Source organism: Xiphophorus hellerii, chromosome 4, assembly GCF_003331165.1.
Source record: "Xiphophorus hellerii strain 12219 chromosome 4, Xiphophorus_hellerii-4.1, whole genome shotgun sequence".
NCBI lineage: Eukaryota > Metazoa > Chordata > Actinopteri > Cyprinodontiformes > Poeciliidae > Xiphophorus > Xiphophorus hellerii.
In genome coordinates this window covers 939,169-956,824 of record NC_045675.1, presented here as the reverse complement: position 1 = coordinate 956,824, position 17,656 = coordinate 939,169, and the positions used below count along the sequence as shown (strand labels likewise).

The window sequence follows — 17,656 nt, the reverse complement described above, 5'->3', positions numbered from 1 at the left end:
AGCATTGTCTTTTAAAATAGATTAGCTAATTAACCGTAACCTGAAGCACACAGTTTATGATTGTCATATAAAATATGCAAACTTCCAACAGTTGTTATAATGCAAACAATGTATTGCTTTTACAACCGGGAGCAGCTGTTAGCATTTCAAATAATACTTGGACTTTGACCCCAAATCCTGGAGTAGTTGAAAAGGAGGCTTTTCCCTGTACCATAATGGAAAATAGGAGATCTCTGGCAAATAAACTGGATGAACTTGAAGTCCAAAATAAGACCAGAGTTTTACATTTATTACAGCGTTTAGTGGAACATTGCTGCAGGATCTTATCCCCTACTCCAACATCTCTTCCTCTGACCATACAACCAGAGAGAAATTTAAAGAAGAGCAGCAAAAGCAAATGATGAGATGGATTAGCAGAGCTTGTCAACAACAGCTGGTGTCACCCAGTGCATGTCATTGTGGAATATTGTCTCTACTGCCCAGATTTTGAGCTGTTAGCATCATGCAAACATGAGATGCTGCAACTCTTCCTTCCTGCCCACAGCATCACCATCCACAACAACTCTCTGGAAATACTCTAATATTACTTACGACAACATTTCATTAACGTGGGGATAAAGGCTTTTTCAATCCAATTGAAGTAAAAAATAAATAAAAAAAATACCGGTGTGGCCCTTTATCGACAGTCGGAAGCCAACTTCAGCTTCGGCTGTTAGCCGTTAGCAGCCGCTGTTAGCTCGGCTCAGCGCTGCTGTGATGCAGCAGATAACCAGGCTAACTCTGACCCAAAAAGGTCTGCTTTCATAAGGTGGAAAACTTTGGACCGGTCTGCATGCTGGTAACGTATTTTAAATCATTTTATTTGAGCTCCACTGAAAGGTGTCACCTCTCTGTTTGGCTGTTTTCTTTCTGTGTTCCGCCTGTTTTAATGTGAAGCAGCTAGCTACCGTTAGCAGCAGCAGTTGGTTAAAACTCTTATGCTTGGTTCCGTTAAAGACCAAACTGTCAACAAACTGGTACCGTTCTGGTTCTCAACAGAACCCAGAGAGGCTGGTAGCGCCAGTGGGCAGACAGCAGGTCTGTACTGGGAACCAGTCTGGCTCGGAGCTGTCAGATTTGTGCAACTGTTAGTTATGCTAGTCAGAGGAACCCGGGTTCTGGACGCTGCTCAGCCGGGTCATGGGTTCCTACCTGAACCAGAACCGAGATGCAGATGAATTTCTGTTAGACATGGATGTGTATCTGTGTTTATGAGGGATTTTCAGTTTGTTGGGGAGTAGCTGGAAATCAGACGCACATCTGCGGAAATGTGAAAGTAGATGTCGCAACAAAACCTGCGGGAAAATGAGAAATGTGGGAGAACCGACGGATGTTACCGGTGAAAAGAAGAAGAAGGTGCACCAGGAGCAGAACGTACTCAGATCTCTGACCTAACCCTGTCCGTGGTGTTGCATAATCAGCTTCCTGCCAGCGTTTTCCTGCCAGAGCCTTCAGCACTCTGACGGATCCTTCCTCAGCTGCTGTCTGGGAAAGAAAAACCTTAACAACAAATAAATCCCAGAGACAGATGACTGGATGAAGAGGCCAAGCCAACACCTTAAACTGGGCGCTGTGCTCCTCACATTGCTCTTCAACCATTTTCTTCTTAGCAGGAGGGTGAATTATTTTGTTAAAAATCAATAAAGGTCTTAAATGACCTTTACTAATGCTTTGGTACAATATTCACACTCCCTTTCTCCTTATTATTCAGATAATTAATCGATTAATTGGATTTAAAAAAAATGGTCACATTTTACAGATTTTTCATTTAACCATTTAATCTTATCTTATAAAATACAAATAATTATTTTTTTAAATAAAAAACTCTAAATGTCAATAACAACATTCCTTTAGTTAAATCTTGAACATTTGCATCTGCAGCTAAAAATCCTTCGAACATCAATATGTGAAAATCTCATCAATACAGTGTAGGAGTGATCTGGGATTGATTATATGGATTAACTAATAATCAAATAAGAGTAATCTCAGATTTTACAGAATGTGAAGCTAAAACTGCCACTGGAGCCGTTGGTTGAAAACATTTACACACAAAGGTTTATTTTTCATCTTAAATGTTTATAGTTTTTGTACAGTTTTGGATTAAATGGCCTTTATTTTTGAGTTTTTACACTGCAGTTAACAATTAATCACTTACTAAATTAGTTGACTGTTTCTTTAATAATCAGTCAATCATGATTAATCTTTTCATTACTAATTTTTATAGTTTTTTTCTGAATGAATGTCTTTATTTCCTAAATTTTTCCGTGTATGGTGAGGTTTCTGCTGTAGAAGGCAGATTTATTAAAATGCTGTCCTGCAGTCCAGCGCTACCTGACCTTTGACCTCTGGTCAGAAACAGAAACCTTTGTCCTGCAGCACTGAGCCAGACTCTGAGTGAAGCTGCTGGGAAATGAAAGTTTTCTGTTGACAAACCTAAAAAAAGGTTTTCTGTTTACAGCGTAAACGGAAAGTTTCATTGTTTATTCAGGAAGCGATGAGAACGTTTCTGTCATCATTCATCATTTATTGTGATAAATTTTGTTAACAGCTATCCATAGTAGCTTTTAACACGATGGACAGTGCAAATTGACCGTAGAATTGTGCAAATTTCAATTAAGAAAATAAATTAGCTTAATTTATTGGTGGAAAAACACCAACTTTGAAAAAACTCACGTTTTTCGTCAAATATTTTTGCGATAGAATGAGGTGGTTTATTTTGCCCGTATCAAAATTAGTTTATTTCACAAAGCTGCAGTGGAAACAGTTTTGTGGCATCAGGAGTCATGAAATCAGAAACGACAAAGAAGAAGACAGGAAGCAGCGGGAGGATGACGGTGCGGCGTGATGTTTATGACTTTTCATGTGAACAAACTTATTTCTGTGTGATTGTTTTCTTATTCAATAGGAACACAGGAATTGCGAAATTTAATTTTTTGTCATTAGTGGAATAATGACAAAGTATTGGAAATGTGTTGAGATTTAGTTTCAGTCATTTGTCCATTTATTTGAGAATATAATTACATATCAGCAACTGAAAATGTGATTAAATGAATTTACTGTTTAGTGAAACAAATAAAACTTCTCGATGTGACTAAAGAAGAGCATCACAAACGGGAATGTTTCTCTCAGCCATACAGTCGCCTAAAACGAAGTAATTACTAGTTCATCATTTTTGTTGTTCTAATAGTTCCACAAAGTTCGGTGATAAATGTTCGCGCCCTCTGATCAGTCACCTTCCTGTAATGCAGTGGTTCCCAAAGTGTGGGGCGCGCCCCCTGGAGGAGGCGCAGTGCCATTACAGGGGGGCCGGGAAGCAGTATGGATGAATGAAAAAAAAAAAGTTACACAAAAGTGTTTCACTGTAAAGATGTTTGTAGTTTGTTTTGTCGCGACCTGAAGTGTGAAATAAACTTCAGTGGAGTTTGAAAACAAAATGTGTGTAAAGGTTTATGTCTGGTTGAACGATGTGTGTCCAGTTGATTTATTTATTTTTTCTATTATGGGGATTTTATTGTAATCCATAAGGGGGCCCAGAAGAACCACTGCTGTAATGGATCAGGTTGATGGTTGCTGCTGTGTCTGCAGGTCGGATGGCTCCAGAGTGAGCAGCCATGGCGCTGATGATACCCCCGGTGAAACTCAAATGGCTGGAGCACCTGAACAGCTCGTGGATCACGGAGGACAGCGAGTCCATCGCCACGCGGGACGGCGTGTCGGCGCTCTACGCCAAGCTGCTGGCCAACAAGGAGGCGGTGCTGCTGCCGCAGCAGGTGCTGTGCCTCAAGGGCCCGCAGCTGCCGGACTTCGAGCGCGAGTCGCTGTCCAGCGATGAGCAGGAGCATTACCTGGACGCGCTGCTGGGCAGCCAGCTGGCCCTGGCCAAGATGGTGTGCTCCGACTCGCCCTTCGCCGCCGCGCTGCGGAAGCGTGTCCTGGTGCTGCAGCGCGTCTTCTACGCGCTCTCCAACAAATACCACGACAAGGGTAAGGTGAAGCAGCAGCAGCACTCCCCGGAGAGCAGCGCCGGCGCCTCCGACCCACACGCCATCAGCGAGCGGCCGCGCTCCAGCACCGACGCCCTCATCGAGATGGGCGTCCGCACCGGCCTCAGCCTGCTGTTCGCTCTGCTGCGCCAGAGCTGGATGATGCCGCCGCCGCCCGGCCCCGGCGGAGCAGCCGGGCTGCGGCATCAACTTATGCAACGACGTGATCCACACGGCCATCGACGTGGTGAGCTCGCTGCCACCGCTGTCCCTGGCCAACGAGAGCAAGATCCCGCCGATGGGCCTGGACTGCCTGGCCCAGGTCACGACCTTCCTGAAGGGCGTCACCATGCCCAACTCCGGGGCGGACATCTTGGGCCGGCGGCTGGCCTCGGAGCTGCTGCTGGGGCTGGCGTCCCAGAGGGGCTCGCTGCGCTACCTGCTGGAGTGGATTGAGATGGCGCTGGCAGCGTCGGCCGTGGTCAGCGCCATGGAGAAGAACGCGGCGCCGCACTGCCAGGAGGGGCTGATGGGATACGACTGCTTCATGAACATCCTGATGCAGATGAGGCGCTCCTTGGTAAGAGAGGAAGAGCGCTTCACCTGGTCGAAAACAGTCATTTAGGGAAAAATCAGAGGATTATTGTCTGAGCTATTATAGTTATTGACATCCATGTTTACTTTTATTTACAATCAATCAGGGGAAATTAATTACTCTACAGATCAAGAGTTTATGAAAAAATATGCAGAAAGTAGTGATGACGAATCAATCTAGGAAGAATTTATTAATAAATACACAAATAATAATCACACAATTACACAAATGATCAGTTAAAATTTCTTGAGTGAGTTTTTCTCTCTTTCAGGAGCTTAAAGGAAGTATGCTGACACCAAATCTAAGTTTTGAAAATGTCACTTCCTGTGGAGGTTACTGCTAGCCATGCTAGCTCTGAAATCATAGAGTCTAGTTCCACTAACTGCAAAGCGATAAACCGACATAATATTTATCAGAAGCTAACGCTAAAGAGCTTTACAATCTTGATATTTAGTGGAATCATTAGAAATATTATTTTTTAGATATGTAATTATTTCTGCATAGAGTAACTAAAGGAGGCCTTAATGAAGCAGTTAGATTGTTTAACAAACTCCCAAGGTTTTCCTGAAACTAACAAGTCGGAAATGTGTGAAGGTTCCTGTTAGATTTCTCAGTTATCAGGCAGTTTGGTGGTTTCCATGGTGACGGGTGTGTTTGTTGGTGTCAGGGCTCCACAGCAGACCGCAGCCAGTGGAGGGAGCCCAGTAGGACCCCGGACGGCCTCTGCTCGCTGTACGAGGCGGCGCTCTGCCTGTTCGAGGAGGTGAGACCTCCAACGCTCCTTTACTCTGCTCATCTTCATACAACATTTTAAAAATGTTTCCCGTCCGCACGCCTCTTCGTGCTCCAGGTGTGCCGCATGGCGTCGGACTACTCCCGCACCTGCGTCAGCCCCGACAGCATCCAGACGGGCGAGGCGCCGGTCGTCTCGGAGACCTGCGAGGTTTACGTGTGGGGCAGCAACAGCAGCCACCAGCTGGTGGAGGGAACCCAGGAGAAGATCCTGCAGCCCAAACTGGCCGCCAGCTTCGCCGACGCCCAGACGGTGAGGAGGAGGAGGAGGAGCAGGAGGAGGAGGAGGAGCAGCAGCAGGAGGAGGAGGAGCAGGAGAAGCAGGAGCAGGAGGAGCAGGAGGAGCAGGAGGAGGAAAATTCCATCTGGTTTCAGAATTTATTTGCAGAATCTTGGGATCTATAAATATAACGGCGTTAAATCCAGAAAAAGTTCCTGCTATGAGTTTGGAGACGTTGATTGTGGCTGGTGGTTGTCATGGCGACACATCGAATGTATCTTCCATGTTTTCCTGCTGATTTTCAGTATTTTTCAGTATTTATGATCTGAGAACACGTGGTTGTCTTTTTGAAGCTCTGATCATTTCAGTTCCATGTTTCCGGCGTCTCCCTGCAGATCGAGGCGGGTCAGTACTGCACCTTCGTGATTTCGTCCGACGGCTCGGTCCGGGCCTGCGGGAAAGGCAGCTATGGCCGTCTGGGCCTGGGGGACTCCAACAACCAATCCACGCTCAAGAAGCTGACCTTTGAACCCCACCGAGCCATCAAAAAGGTGTCGTCGTCGAAGGGCTCGGACGGCCACACGCTGGCCTTCACCACGGAGGGCGAGGTCTTCAGCTGGGGCGACGGCGACTACGGCAAGCTGGGACATGGCAACAGCTCCACCCAGAAATACCCCAAACTTATCCAGGGGCCGCTGCAGGGGAAGGTAGGCTTCAACCCGCCGCCGCAGCCTCAACACAAAAACGTTCTCCATTACAAACAAACAAAGAGTCGTTCCAGATCAGAGCCGCCTGGTGGTTTCTGGTTATAGGTCACCAAAGTTTTCAAATCTACTCGCTTTGTTTTCCACCCTGATTCCACAGATCTTCATCAGTTCTTAGTTTTAAACAAAAAACTTTGTGAAAAACATCCGATTTGTTGGAAACAAAACTGCTGCGTAATCAGACTTCACCCCCTTCAAAATAAGAGCATGAATATAAACTACAGGAAGAAAACAGCTGATAACCAAAACGTCAACACCGATGTTGAAGTTTATTCAGCTGAACATTTATGAAACCGACAAGTAAATTAGTGTTTTATAATTTATCTGTAAAAATTAATTTGAAGGAATCAAAGGAGGTTTTCAAAGTTAGCAAAAGTGCTAAAATGCTAACTGAATAATTAGCGCTGCTGTTTGCGGAGCTATGGAAGTGCGCCCTCTAGTGGTTATAACCCATCAACTGTTGAACCAGATCAGTCCTCAGGAGGCGCGTTAAGCACAAATTGCCGTTATGATTTGATATGTTGACAAAAAAATTTTATTAATTTTGATATTTGGCTTTTTAGGGGATCTGAACTCTGATTAGACAGTTCATTAGGCCAGTCCAAGAAGAAGTATTATATTACCCACTTTTGCTTATTTATTTTAAGCTTGTCTATCTTTGTTTTATTTTTGCCTTTATAAAACAAAAACTGCTTTATTTAGGCTATCTTCAAAATTTAGGATATGTTGATCTTGTCCTCCATGTTTAAAATACAAGCAAAATGAAAAACAATGTTTTCATAGTTTAGAAACTTTCTCGTCTTTGCTTCTGCATGTGCAATATCTTTTAGATATATTAAAGTCTATGGATTATTTCTTTTTCAGAGAAGATGTGACGACAGTTTTAGGTTTGGAGCGTCCATGTTTTATGTTAAATTAGCGCTTTAAAATTTATCTGGATAAATTAATTTAGGGGAAGATAATTGTTCTAAATATTTTCAAAGTTAGCAGCTTTTGCTAATAACCTGGTGTGTGTGTGGGTGTGTGTGTCAGGTGGTCGTGTGTGTGTCTGCCGGCTACAGACACAGCGCTGCCGTCAGTGAGGACGGAGAGCTCTACACCTGGGGGGAAGGGGATTTTGGGAGATTAGGTGAGTTGATGTTCCAGTATCTGATCTGGCTATGCTCTCCGTTTTTAATAAAACTTCAAAAATATAAATTTTTCTTCGTCCTTGTTTGTATATTAGTAGCCGTGTTTTGCTGTTTTTGTTGCTAATCTTGCTATAAATGGGTCACATGTTCAGCTGCCAACATTAACATGACAGATAAAAATCCGGCTTTGTCAGAGTTTATTGGTGTGGAAGAGAAAAGCGTTTCCTTTGAGTTTTTCATTATTGCGTTGGGTCTGACATCCCGTCCTCATGCAGGACACGGGGACAGCAACAGCCGCAACATTCCCACTCTGGTGAAAGACATCAGCAACGTTGGCGAGGTTTCCTGCGGGAGCTCCCACACCATCGCCCTGTCCAAAGATGGCCGCACCGTCTGGTCCTTCGGAGGAGGAGACAACGGTGAGGCCCAGAAACCCAAACAGGAGTCAGGTTTCTCTGGCTGTTTTTGGTGCTGAGCTTCTTTTCTGTTTGTCCTCCTGCAGGAAAACTGGGGCACGGCGACACCAACAGAGTCTACAAGCCCAAAGTGGTGGAGGCGCTGCAGGGCATGTTCATCAGGAAAGTGTGTGCAGGCAGCCAGTCGTCTCTGGCTCTGACCTCCACTGGACAGGTAGGACGTCTGGGACTGTCCCTCAGGAGACGTCCCACTCTTTACATGACCCGGAAGTTACGCAGGCCGAACTCTCAGCCAATCAGATGTCAGCAGGAGCTGCACAAAAACAGCTGACTGCTTTCAAAGTGCAACCAGAATGAGTCTTTGACCTTTGGCCTCTGCGTTAAAGCTATCTTTATAGTGGACTAGTTTTATTTTGACCTTTTCCTGGTTTTTGCTCCTGATTCTGGTTTTTTAGACATTCTGCATCATTCTTGACTCTTGTTTCTTGTTAGAAATCAGATTTTGAAGTGAAATAAATGAGTTTATTGGAAATCTGATTGAATCCTGAAGTCGATTCTTTACGTCTGACTGGACAGAAACGCATCAGAAAGTTTAAAGCTGAAGCAGAAATCAGTGTTTGATGAATCATTTCCGGTCCGTTGGGACGTTAGTTTCCAGGTGGTTCTGACCCGTTTCTATCCTCCTTTGTGTGTCCAGGTGTTCGCCTGGGGCTGCGGCGCCTGCCTGGGCTGCGGCTCCTCCGAGGCCACGGCGCTGCGGCCCAAACTGATCGAGGAGCTGGCAACCACCAGGGTGGTGGACGTCTCCATCGGGGACAGCCACTGCCTGGCCCTGTCCCACGGTACGCCGCTTATCTCTGCTCTCTGTGGGTCGGACCGGGTCGGGTCGGGTCAGTGCTGCTGTTATGTGCTCCGGCACATTGTATTTATTTCTGTCTATTTTTTTTTACTTGGATTATTTAGTATAGAAGTTAGTTGTATGATTTTTGTTTTTGTTGTTTAATATACTTTAGAGTTTTGATCATTCTTTTTGTAATTGGTCCGTTAATTTATGACGCTGTTGGACCGCCTATAAATAGGCTGGGTTGCGCCAGGTAAAGGCGACGCCCACTCCCAACCAACACCCAGGATGCGTTCTGACGCGGTGTGCACGTCTCCAGCCTGCCACACGGTAGTTTTTGTTAGCTGTTTGTTTGGTTGATGTTTTTTTTGTTGTTGTAATTTTGACCTGGTGGGACCGGTTGTCCTGTTTTCGGTTTTTCTTTAACAGTAGTTTCTTTTTTCTTGTAGTCCGGTTCTAGCAGGGGCTTCGACGGCCCTGTATAGGGTTGGCCCCCTGCTGTACCTTTTTGTTCTTTTTGACCGGCTCATCAGGTCCAACTTTCTGTTTATACTTTGGGATTTTTGTGTTCTTTCTTTTTGGGACACGGGGAACCGAGGATTTAATTCTCTTTTTTCTTCACAGAAAAATCAAAAGAAGCCCATCTTAAAGAAAAGCTCGAGAGAATTGAAAATAAAAAATACTTTTGAATCCTCATTTTTGTCTTCGTGTCCTCAAGTATGTTGTGCCCTTTGTGGACGTAACATATTTATGGGGGCTCGTCTAAACAAGGTTTGCCTTTAGCGCCTAGTTGTGTCCTGAGTTTGTTTTGCGTTTGTTCCGGTTGTGTGGTTTTTCTCTGCAGTTTGGAACAGCTGGTGTGCGTTGCGGTGGTTTAATTGAGGTAGTGGGCGTGGTTTTCTGGTAGCTTTTGTTTGTGCATGGGCTTTTAGCGCGGAGTGTGGCTTGATTCTGTGGTCTAGACATGGAGTTTGACCTGGATGAGTTTGTTAGAAAGCCCACGTTTGAGTCCTTGGGTACCTGCACAAAGGATCAGTTGCTGTTGGTAGCCGATCAGTTCAAGGTTACGGTAAATAAACGTGCTAAAAGAGGAACAATTGAGGCTGAGTTGTTGGCAGCACTGGTTGAGGTTGGGATTTTTCCTGCTACAAGTTTGCCGAAAAGTCTTGTTGGGTCTCCATCCAGGGCTTCTTGGCCTGATGATCCGGTTCGTTTGAAGGAGCTTGAAGTTGAATTAGGACGGCTTGCTTTGAGAGAGAAGGAGCTGTATCTGGAACAGAGGAAAGTGGAGATACAAGCCGAGCTGCGTTTGAAGGAACTTGAGTTTGGTGCTGCGTCTTCGCAATCCCGATCAAATGATTTTGATGTGTGTAAAAATGTTCGCTTGGTTCCTCCATTTAATGAGCGTGATGTTGATAAATATTTCACGTTGTTTGAAAGGGTGGCGCTCACACTTAAATGGCCTAAAGAGGTGTGGACTTTGTTGTTGCAGTGTACATTAAGTGGCAAAGCGCAGGAGGCATATGCGTCTCTGTCTGTGGCGGATAGTCTTGATTTTGACAAGGTTAAAAACTCTATTTTGCGGGCGTATGAATTAGTGCCTGAGGCTTATCGCCAAAAATTTCGTAAGTTAAAGAAGCAGTATAATCAGACTTATGTGGAATTTGTTAGGGACAAAGAACTTCTCTTTGATCGCTGGTGCTCTGCTAAGGGTGTTGCGGATTTTGTACAACTTAAGCAGCTTATTTTAATGGAAGATTTTAAAAATAGCTTGCCAGACAGGGTTACCACCTACTTAAATGAAAATAAAGTGTCAGACGTGTCAGAAGCGGCAGTGCTCGTTGATGAGTACGTGTTGACGCACAAAGCTAATTTTGAGCGATCACATGTTTTTGACATATTTAACAAGTCGGAGAATAACAGGAAGGAGTGTGTAGAACCTGTTTCATTCGTGGGATCAGATACACCTGCTGCGCTCAATGGCGTCGAAGGTGAGTCGGACCGTGTGTTGGATTTAAAAGCGAATGTAACGTGTTTTTATTGTAAAAAGAGAGGACACATTGTGGCCAATTGTCCGGTTTTACAGAAGAAGTCCACTAAGCCGGTCGCTCTAATTGAAACGGTGAATCACGTTACCCAGTCACATTCGGATACAAAGTCTTGTGAGTATGCTGATTTTAAGCCTTTCGTTATGGACGGATTTGTTTCTGTGTCTCTTACTGGTGAGGAAATCCCTGTGAAAATATTGCGGGATACTGCTGCTTCTCAATCTTTTATTTTGGAGGGGATTTTGCCGTTTAATGGTGACACTGCAATTGGTTCGGATGTGCCGGTTCGTGGTTTTGGCATGCAAGACTTTGGTGTTCCTCTGCACAAAGTCGTGATCCAGTCTGAGCTGTGGTCTGGTGACGCTGTGGTTGGCGTGCGCCCTAGTTTCCCCATACCCGGCGTCTCCATGATCATGGGCAACGATTTGGCTGGGGGTCGAGTGTTGGTTACTCCGGACGTTACACCCGTCCCGGTGTTGCGTACCTGTCCGGATGTGCTTGCTCGTACCTTCCCGGATGTGTTCACGTCGTGCGCAGTTACGCGCGCAGCACTTAGGCGTCAACAAGAGGGCGATAAAGTTGACCTGGCTTTGAGTGAAACTTTTCTGTGCAACGCTGAACCCGAACAGGTCCCATTACAGAAAAGTGTGGAGGACAGGTTTGATGTCGAGGCTCTGTCATTGTCCAGACAGCAGCTGATGGCGCTCCAAAAAACTGACAAAAGCTTAGCGTCTTTGTTTAACGATGCATTAACTGATGAGTCTGACTCCATGACTACTGGTTATTTTTTTAATGATGGGGTTTTGATGCGTAAATGGACGCCTTTGACTGTCTCCCCTGTTGATGAATGGCGTATTGTAAAACAAGTTGTTGTCCCTGCCCCGTACCGACCAGAGATTTTGCGACTAGCACATGACAGTCTACTAGCTGGTCACCTTGGAATAAGGAAAACTTATGATCGCATTTTGCGTCATTTCTTTTGGCCAGGGTTGAAGAGTGATGTCGTGCGCTACTGTAATTCGTGTCATTTCTGTCAAGTATCTGGAAAACCCAATCAGGTAGTTCCTCCTGCTCCGTTGTATCCCATTCCAGCCATCTCTGAACCATTTGAACGAGTATTGGTTGACTGTGTGGGTCCGTTGCCTCGAACCAAAGCGGGGAATAAGTTCTTGGTAACAGTGATGTGTGCCTCCACGCGTTTTCCGGAGGTTTTTCCGGTGCGAAGAATATCTACGCCAGTGGTGGTTAAAGCATTAACGAAGTTTTTTTCATTGTTTGGTTTACCTCGGGTTGTGCAGACGGACCAAGGGTCTAACTTTATGTCTAAAGTATTTGCGCAGGTTTTAAATCAACTTGACATAAAGCACTGTCATTCTAGCGCCTATCACCCGGAAAGTCAGGGCGCACTCGAGCGATTCCATCAAACGTTAAAAACAATGCTTCGCACCTACTGTTTGGAGTTCGAAAAGGACTGGGATGAAGGGGTACATTTACAACTGTTTGCTATACGGGAAGTGGTTCAGGAATCTCTGGGGTTTAGCCCGTCGGACTTGGTTTTTGCTCACACTGTTCGTGGTCCTTTAAAACTATTGAAGGAGAAGTGGTTGTGTGAAACCTTTGACCAGAATTTATTGGACTACGTCAGTAATTTTAGGCTGAAGCTGAGCCGTGCCTGCGAGATAGCCAAAGAAAATCTTCAAATTGCACAGGCTAAAATGAAGTCGTTATTTGACAGAAAGGCGGCCGTGAGGGTTTTTGTGCCTGGTGACAAAGTGTTGGTGTTACTTCCGGTTCCTGGTTCCAGCTTACAAGCACGCTACAGTGGTCCTTATGTGATCAAGAGTAAGGTCAGCGATAGAGATTATATGGTCTCTACTCCTGATCGGAGGCGGGCGTCACGCCTATGTCATATTAATATGCTGAAGCCTTACATCGAGCGTGCGCCCTCTCTGACTAAAGCGGTGAGTTGCGTTTCCAGTGAACGCGCTGACTCATGCGTTGGTGCAGGTGCGGACGCACGGGAGGAACTGTCCAGTGCTGAACCTGAAGGTGACGTCTTTTTCCCGGATGTCTCAAAAGGACAGTTTCCAAATTCGGCGGTGTTGGAAAACTTGCCTCTCTTGTTGACTCACCTTGATTTTTCCAAGCAGGCTGATATCGTTAATTTGATCCGGTCTTATAGATCGCTGTTTGCAGACATTCCAACTCAGACTCGTGTGCTTAGCCATGATATTGATGTTGGTGATTCCAAGCCTATTAAACAGCATCCTTACAGAGTGAACCCGGACAAGAGACGCCGTTTGAAAAAACAGGTGGAGTACATGGTGAAACATGGACTTGCTGTTCCAAGCAGTAGTGCGTGGAGTTCGCCATGCCTCCTTGCTATTAAAGCCAATGGAGAGGACCGTTTCTGTACGGACTTCAGGAAGGTAAATGGGGTGACTAAGCCGGATTGTTATCCACTACCGCGTATGGAGGACTGTGTGGACCATGTGGGGGCTGCCCAGTTTGTGACCAAGCTAGATTTACTGAAGGGATACTGGCAGGTCCCCTTAACAGCAAGAGCCCAGGAAATTTCCGCTTTTGTCACACCCGATGATTTCCTTCAGTATAAGGTGATGGCTTTTGGGATGCGTAACGCCCCAGCAACGTTTCAACGGCTTATGAATGTGGTTTTGTCCGGTTTACCATTCTGTGAGGCTTACTTGGATGATTTGGTGATTTGTTCTGCTACATGGGCTGAGCACATTGAACATTTGAGTTCTGTTTTTGCGCGTCTGAGTGACGCTAATTTGACGGTTAATCTTTCCAAATGCCAATTTGGCCAAGCGACTGTGACCTATCTTGGAAAAAGGGTGGGGGGAGGTCAAGTTCGCCCAGTGGAGGCTAAAGTAGAGGCTATTTTGTCTGTCCCTGTACCCACCAGTCGTACTGAGTTACGTCGCTATTTAGCGATGGTTGGTTACTATAGGGGGTTCTGTAAAAACTTCTCCTCTGTAGCTGCCCCTTTAACGGACCTACTTAGCCCTAAAGTAGCTTTTATTTGGTCTGACCGGTGCCAAGCTGCTTTTGAGCAAACTAAACAGTTACTGGTTAATGCTCCTGTGTTGTCTGCCCCTCGTTTTGATGTGCCGTTTAAGTTGGCCGTGGACGCGTGTGATTCAGGCGTCGGAGCTGTCCTTCTGCAGGATGGTTCTGATGGGGTGGAGCATCCGGTTTCTTATTTCTCGAAGAAAACTCAATAAGTATCAAAGATGGTATTCCACCATCGAAAAGGAGGCACTAGCGTTGGTCCTGGCTTTAGAACATTTCGAGGTGTACGTAGGCGGTTCCAGCGGATCTGTGGTTGTTTTTACGGACCATAATCCTTTAGTCTTTCTGGACCGCATGCGTAATAAAAATCGCCGTTTGATGGGCTGGTCTCTGCGGCTTCAGTTTTTTAATATCGCTATCCAACATGTTCGAGGTAAGGACAACGTAGTTGCCGATGCACTTTCACGACTTTAGTCTGTTTATCTTTCTTTTTCTGAATGGGTTGAGTTTTTTTTTACAGGTTGCCTCAATCCCCATTCAGAGTCTTTGTGTGGGGGTGTTATGTGCTCCGGCACATTGTATTTATTTCTGTCTATTTTTTTTTACTTGGATTATTTAGTATAGAAGTTAGTTGTATGATTTTTGTTTTTGTTGTTTAATATACTTTAGAGTTTTGATCATTCTTTTTGTAATTGGTCCGTTAATTTATGACGCTGTTGGACCGCCTATAAATAGGCTGGGTTGCGCCAGGTAAAGGCGACGCCCACTCCCAACCAACACCCAGGATGCGTTCTGACGCGGTGTGCACGTCTCCAGCCTGCCACACGGTAGTTTTTGTTAGCTGTTTGTTTGGTTGATGTTTTTTTTTGTTGTTGTAATTTTGACCTGGTGGGACCGGTTGTCCTGTTTTCGGTTTTTCTTTAACAGTAGTTTCTTTTTTCTTGTAGTCCGGTTCTAGCAGGGGCTTCGACGGCCCTGTATAGGGTTGGCCCCCTGCTGTACCTTTTTGTTCTTTTTGACCGGCTCATCAGGTCCAACTTTCTGTTTATACTTTGGGATTTTTGTTTTCTTTCTTTTTGGGACACGGGGAACCGAGGATTTAATTCTCTTTTTTCTTCACAGAAAAATCAAAAGAAGCCCATCTTAAAGAAAAGCTCGAGAGAATTGAAAATAAAAAATACTTTTGAATCCTCATTTTTGTCTTCGTGTCCTCAAGTATGTTGTGCCCTTTGTGGACGTAACAGCTGCTCAGGTCTCGTTGTTGACTCTCTGGTTAAATGCTGACTCTGTTTGAGGTCTGATGTAACAGCAAACTGAACTCTGAGTCCTGACTTCACGTTAACTCTTTCCACCTGTTTTACTCTCACCTGGCGGTTGCCTAGACAACGAGGTGTACGCCTGGGGCAACAACTCCATGGGACAATGCGGCCAGGGCAACTCCACCGGCCCCATCACCAAACCCAAGAAGGTAGTCGGTCTGGACGGAGTCGCCATCCAGCAGATCTCAGCCGGGACGTCCCACAGCCTGGCCTGGACCGCCCTGCCCAGAGACAGGTGAGCCATGATGTCACAGCACACTGACCAATGGCTGAGCAGGCTGATGATGTCATCACACACCAACCAATGGCTGAGCTACACCTGGTTACCTGCTGGACAGGTGATCATTGGGTTCAGAGCTGTAGGTTTTATTCCTTCCTTTCATTCTTCTTTTCTTCTTTTATACCCATGGTCATTATGGTTACCGTGGCAGCCTCGTTACCGTGGCGACCTCGTTATATCTGAGAATAACTTAATAAACATGAAACACGTCCAGACATGCAGCCTGAGAGATGCTTCACGTTTACCTGACCGCTAGGCTAATGCTAACAGACGACTCCTCAGCTGATCTGCTGCTTCCTCTCTGTATCTCTGCAGGCAGGTGGTGGCCTGGCACCGGCCGTACTGCGTCGACCTGGAGGAAAGCACCTTCTCCCACCTGCGCTCCTTCCTGGAGCGCTACTGCGACGGCATCAACAGCGACGTTCCTCCGCTGCCCTTCCCCTCGTCCAGGTGAGCCGCTCAGACCACTGGGGTCCAGACGCTGCAGGCAGAAGCAGAGTGAACGTTTTTCTGTCTTTACAGGGAACACCATAACTTCCTGAAGCTGTGCCTTCGCCTCTTATCCAATCACCTGGCTCTGGCCCTGGCTGGGGGCGTGGCCACCAGTATTCTGGGTCGGCAGGCCAGGCCGCTCAGGAACCTGCTGTTCAGGTTGATGGACGCCTCGGTGCCGGACGAGATCCAGGAGGTCAGTGGTGACCATGGAGACGGTTAACGTAAAATCAGCTTAACCTCATAGTGACACTCAGCAGGCCGCTACTGCAGACCGGCCTCAGCACGAGCCTCACAACTAGAGCCAGAAAACATGGAGATATTCCTTAATCTGCCAGTTAGATTAAACTATCTTTAATCTGAGCTGGTTTACCTTAATCTGCTCTGTGTTTACGTTAACCTGCTCTGTGTTTACGTTAATCTGCTCTGTTTCCCACCAGGCGGTGATCGAGACTCTGTCGGTGGGCGCCACCATGCTGCTGCCTCCTCTGAGGGAGAGGATGGAGCTGCTCCACTCCCTGCTGCCTCAGGGACCTGACAGATGGGAGAGTCTCTCCAAAGGACAGGTACGCCCCACCCCCACCTGCTGCTGTGATGCAGCTTCCTCCCATGTTGCGTTGGTTATTAATCTGAACAGGAAGTGAAATAAAGCGGTTTTGTTCCTCAGAGGATGCAGCTGGACATCATCCTGACCAGCCTGCAGGATCATACCCACGTGGCCTCGCTGCTGGGCTACAGCGCTCCGGCCGACGGCCCCGACGCTCCGGCCCCCTGGCCCCGCCTTCGCTCCGGACCCCGGCTACGGAGGCGGCGGCTCCCACCCTGACACTCACTTAGCTGAGATCCTGATGAAGACGCTGCTCAGGAACCTGGGCTTTTACACGGTGAGCCCATTATCGATCCTGTAGAGAGCCGCAAACCGCCATTTCCTCCCGCTGCCGTGTTTCCTGGCAGAGCCAATCGCTTCCTGTTCCTGTCTATCAGGAGAGCATTTCATTGATTGAACTGAGAGATTATTCAGCTCTGCACTGTGAATCCTTTTCTGCATGTCAGTTTTTCATTGTATGTTTGAATTGGAATCGTTTTCATTTTCATCTGATGTCGCCTTCTAGAGAAAATGTAAATATTTTTTGTTTTCTAGCAGAAAATTCATCGGATCTCAGCTTCCTGCTCACATCTGTCCTTACTGACGTTTCTAAAACTAAACTGCATCTTTACAAACAGGTTGTTTCCTTTTAATGAGCAGCAAAATGACTTTTAGAAGCTTCATGTGGTGATAAATTCAAAAAACACTTTTTGAGTCCTAGAATCCTGACCCGGTATGTTTTTCTGTTCCAACGTGGAGTCGCTCTGTCCCTGCAGAACGTTGCATTTAGCTCTGAGTTCCTCACCGCAACACGCAGCAGGCGCCCAGGCAGACCGCCCCGCTGGTTGTGCAGTGAGAAAAGCAGAACCCGTCGGGTCACAGCGGTTCTGTTCTCCGTTCTCTGCAGGACCAAGCGCTGGGCGAACTGGAGAAGAACAGCGACAAGCTGCAGCAGCGTGCCTCGTCGTCGGACAGCAGCCAGCCGGCTCACCTGCACCAGCTGCTGTGCTCCCTGCAGAAGCAGTTGCTGGCCTACTGCCACATCAACGCCGTCACCGAGGTAACGCCACCTCCGGTCAAGCCGGGCCCGATGAACCGGACCCGTCTTGACCCGCTGC

At 46.4% G+C, this 17,656-nt stretch overlaps 2 protein-coding genes across 2 annotated transcripts in view; both read left to right on the top strand.

The window, feature by feature from the left end:
• The first annotated feature begins 703 nt into the window (after positions 1 to 703).
• LOC116719206 (probable E3 ubiquitin-protein ligase HERC1) lies at positions 704 to 17,590 on the top strand. The gene is given in 16 exon segments (XM_032561673.1): positions 704 to 838; positions 3,625 to 4,232; positions 4,234 to 4,602; positions 5,285 to 5,380; positions 5,468 to 5,662; positions 6,025 to 6,336; positions 7,426 to 7,522; positions 7,799 to 7,942; positions 8,026 to 8,153; positions 8,637 to 8,781; positions 15,244 to 15,415; positions 15,776 to 15,910; positions 15,983 to 16,148; positions 16,393 to 16,518; positions 16,620 to 16,836; positions 17,446 to 17,590. Coding segments are annotated over 14 exon segments (2,826 nt in total). The 5' UTR covers positions 704 to 838; positions 3,625 to 3,650; the 3' UTR covers positions 16,779 to 16,836; positions 17,446 to 17,590.
• The window catches only part of herc1 (HECT and RLD domain containing E3 ubiquitin protein ligase family member 1), a 41,094-nt gene continuing 40,238 nt past the window's right edge, over positions 16,801 to 17,656 (top strand). Inside the window, exons 1-3 of the mRNA XM_032560822.1 lie at positions 16,801 to 16,836; positions 17,315 to 17,390; positions 17,446 to 17,598. Of these exons, the coding sequence (XP_032416713.1) occupies positions 16,801 to 16,836; positions 17,315 to 17,390; positions 17,446 to 17,598 (265 nt within the window). The remainder of the gene's footprint in view (positions 16,837 to 17,314; positions 17,391 to 17,445; positions 17,599 to 17,656) is intronic.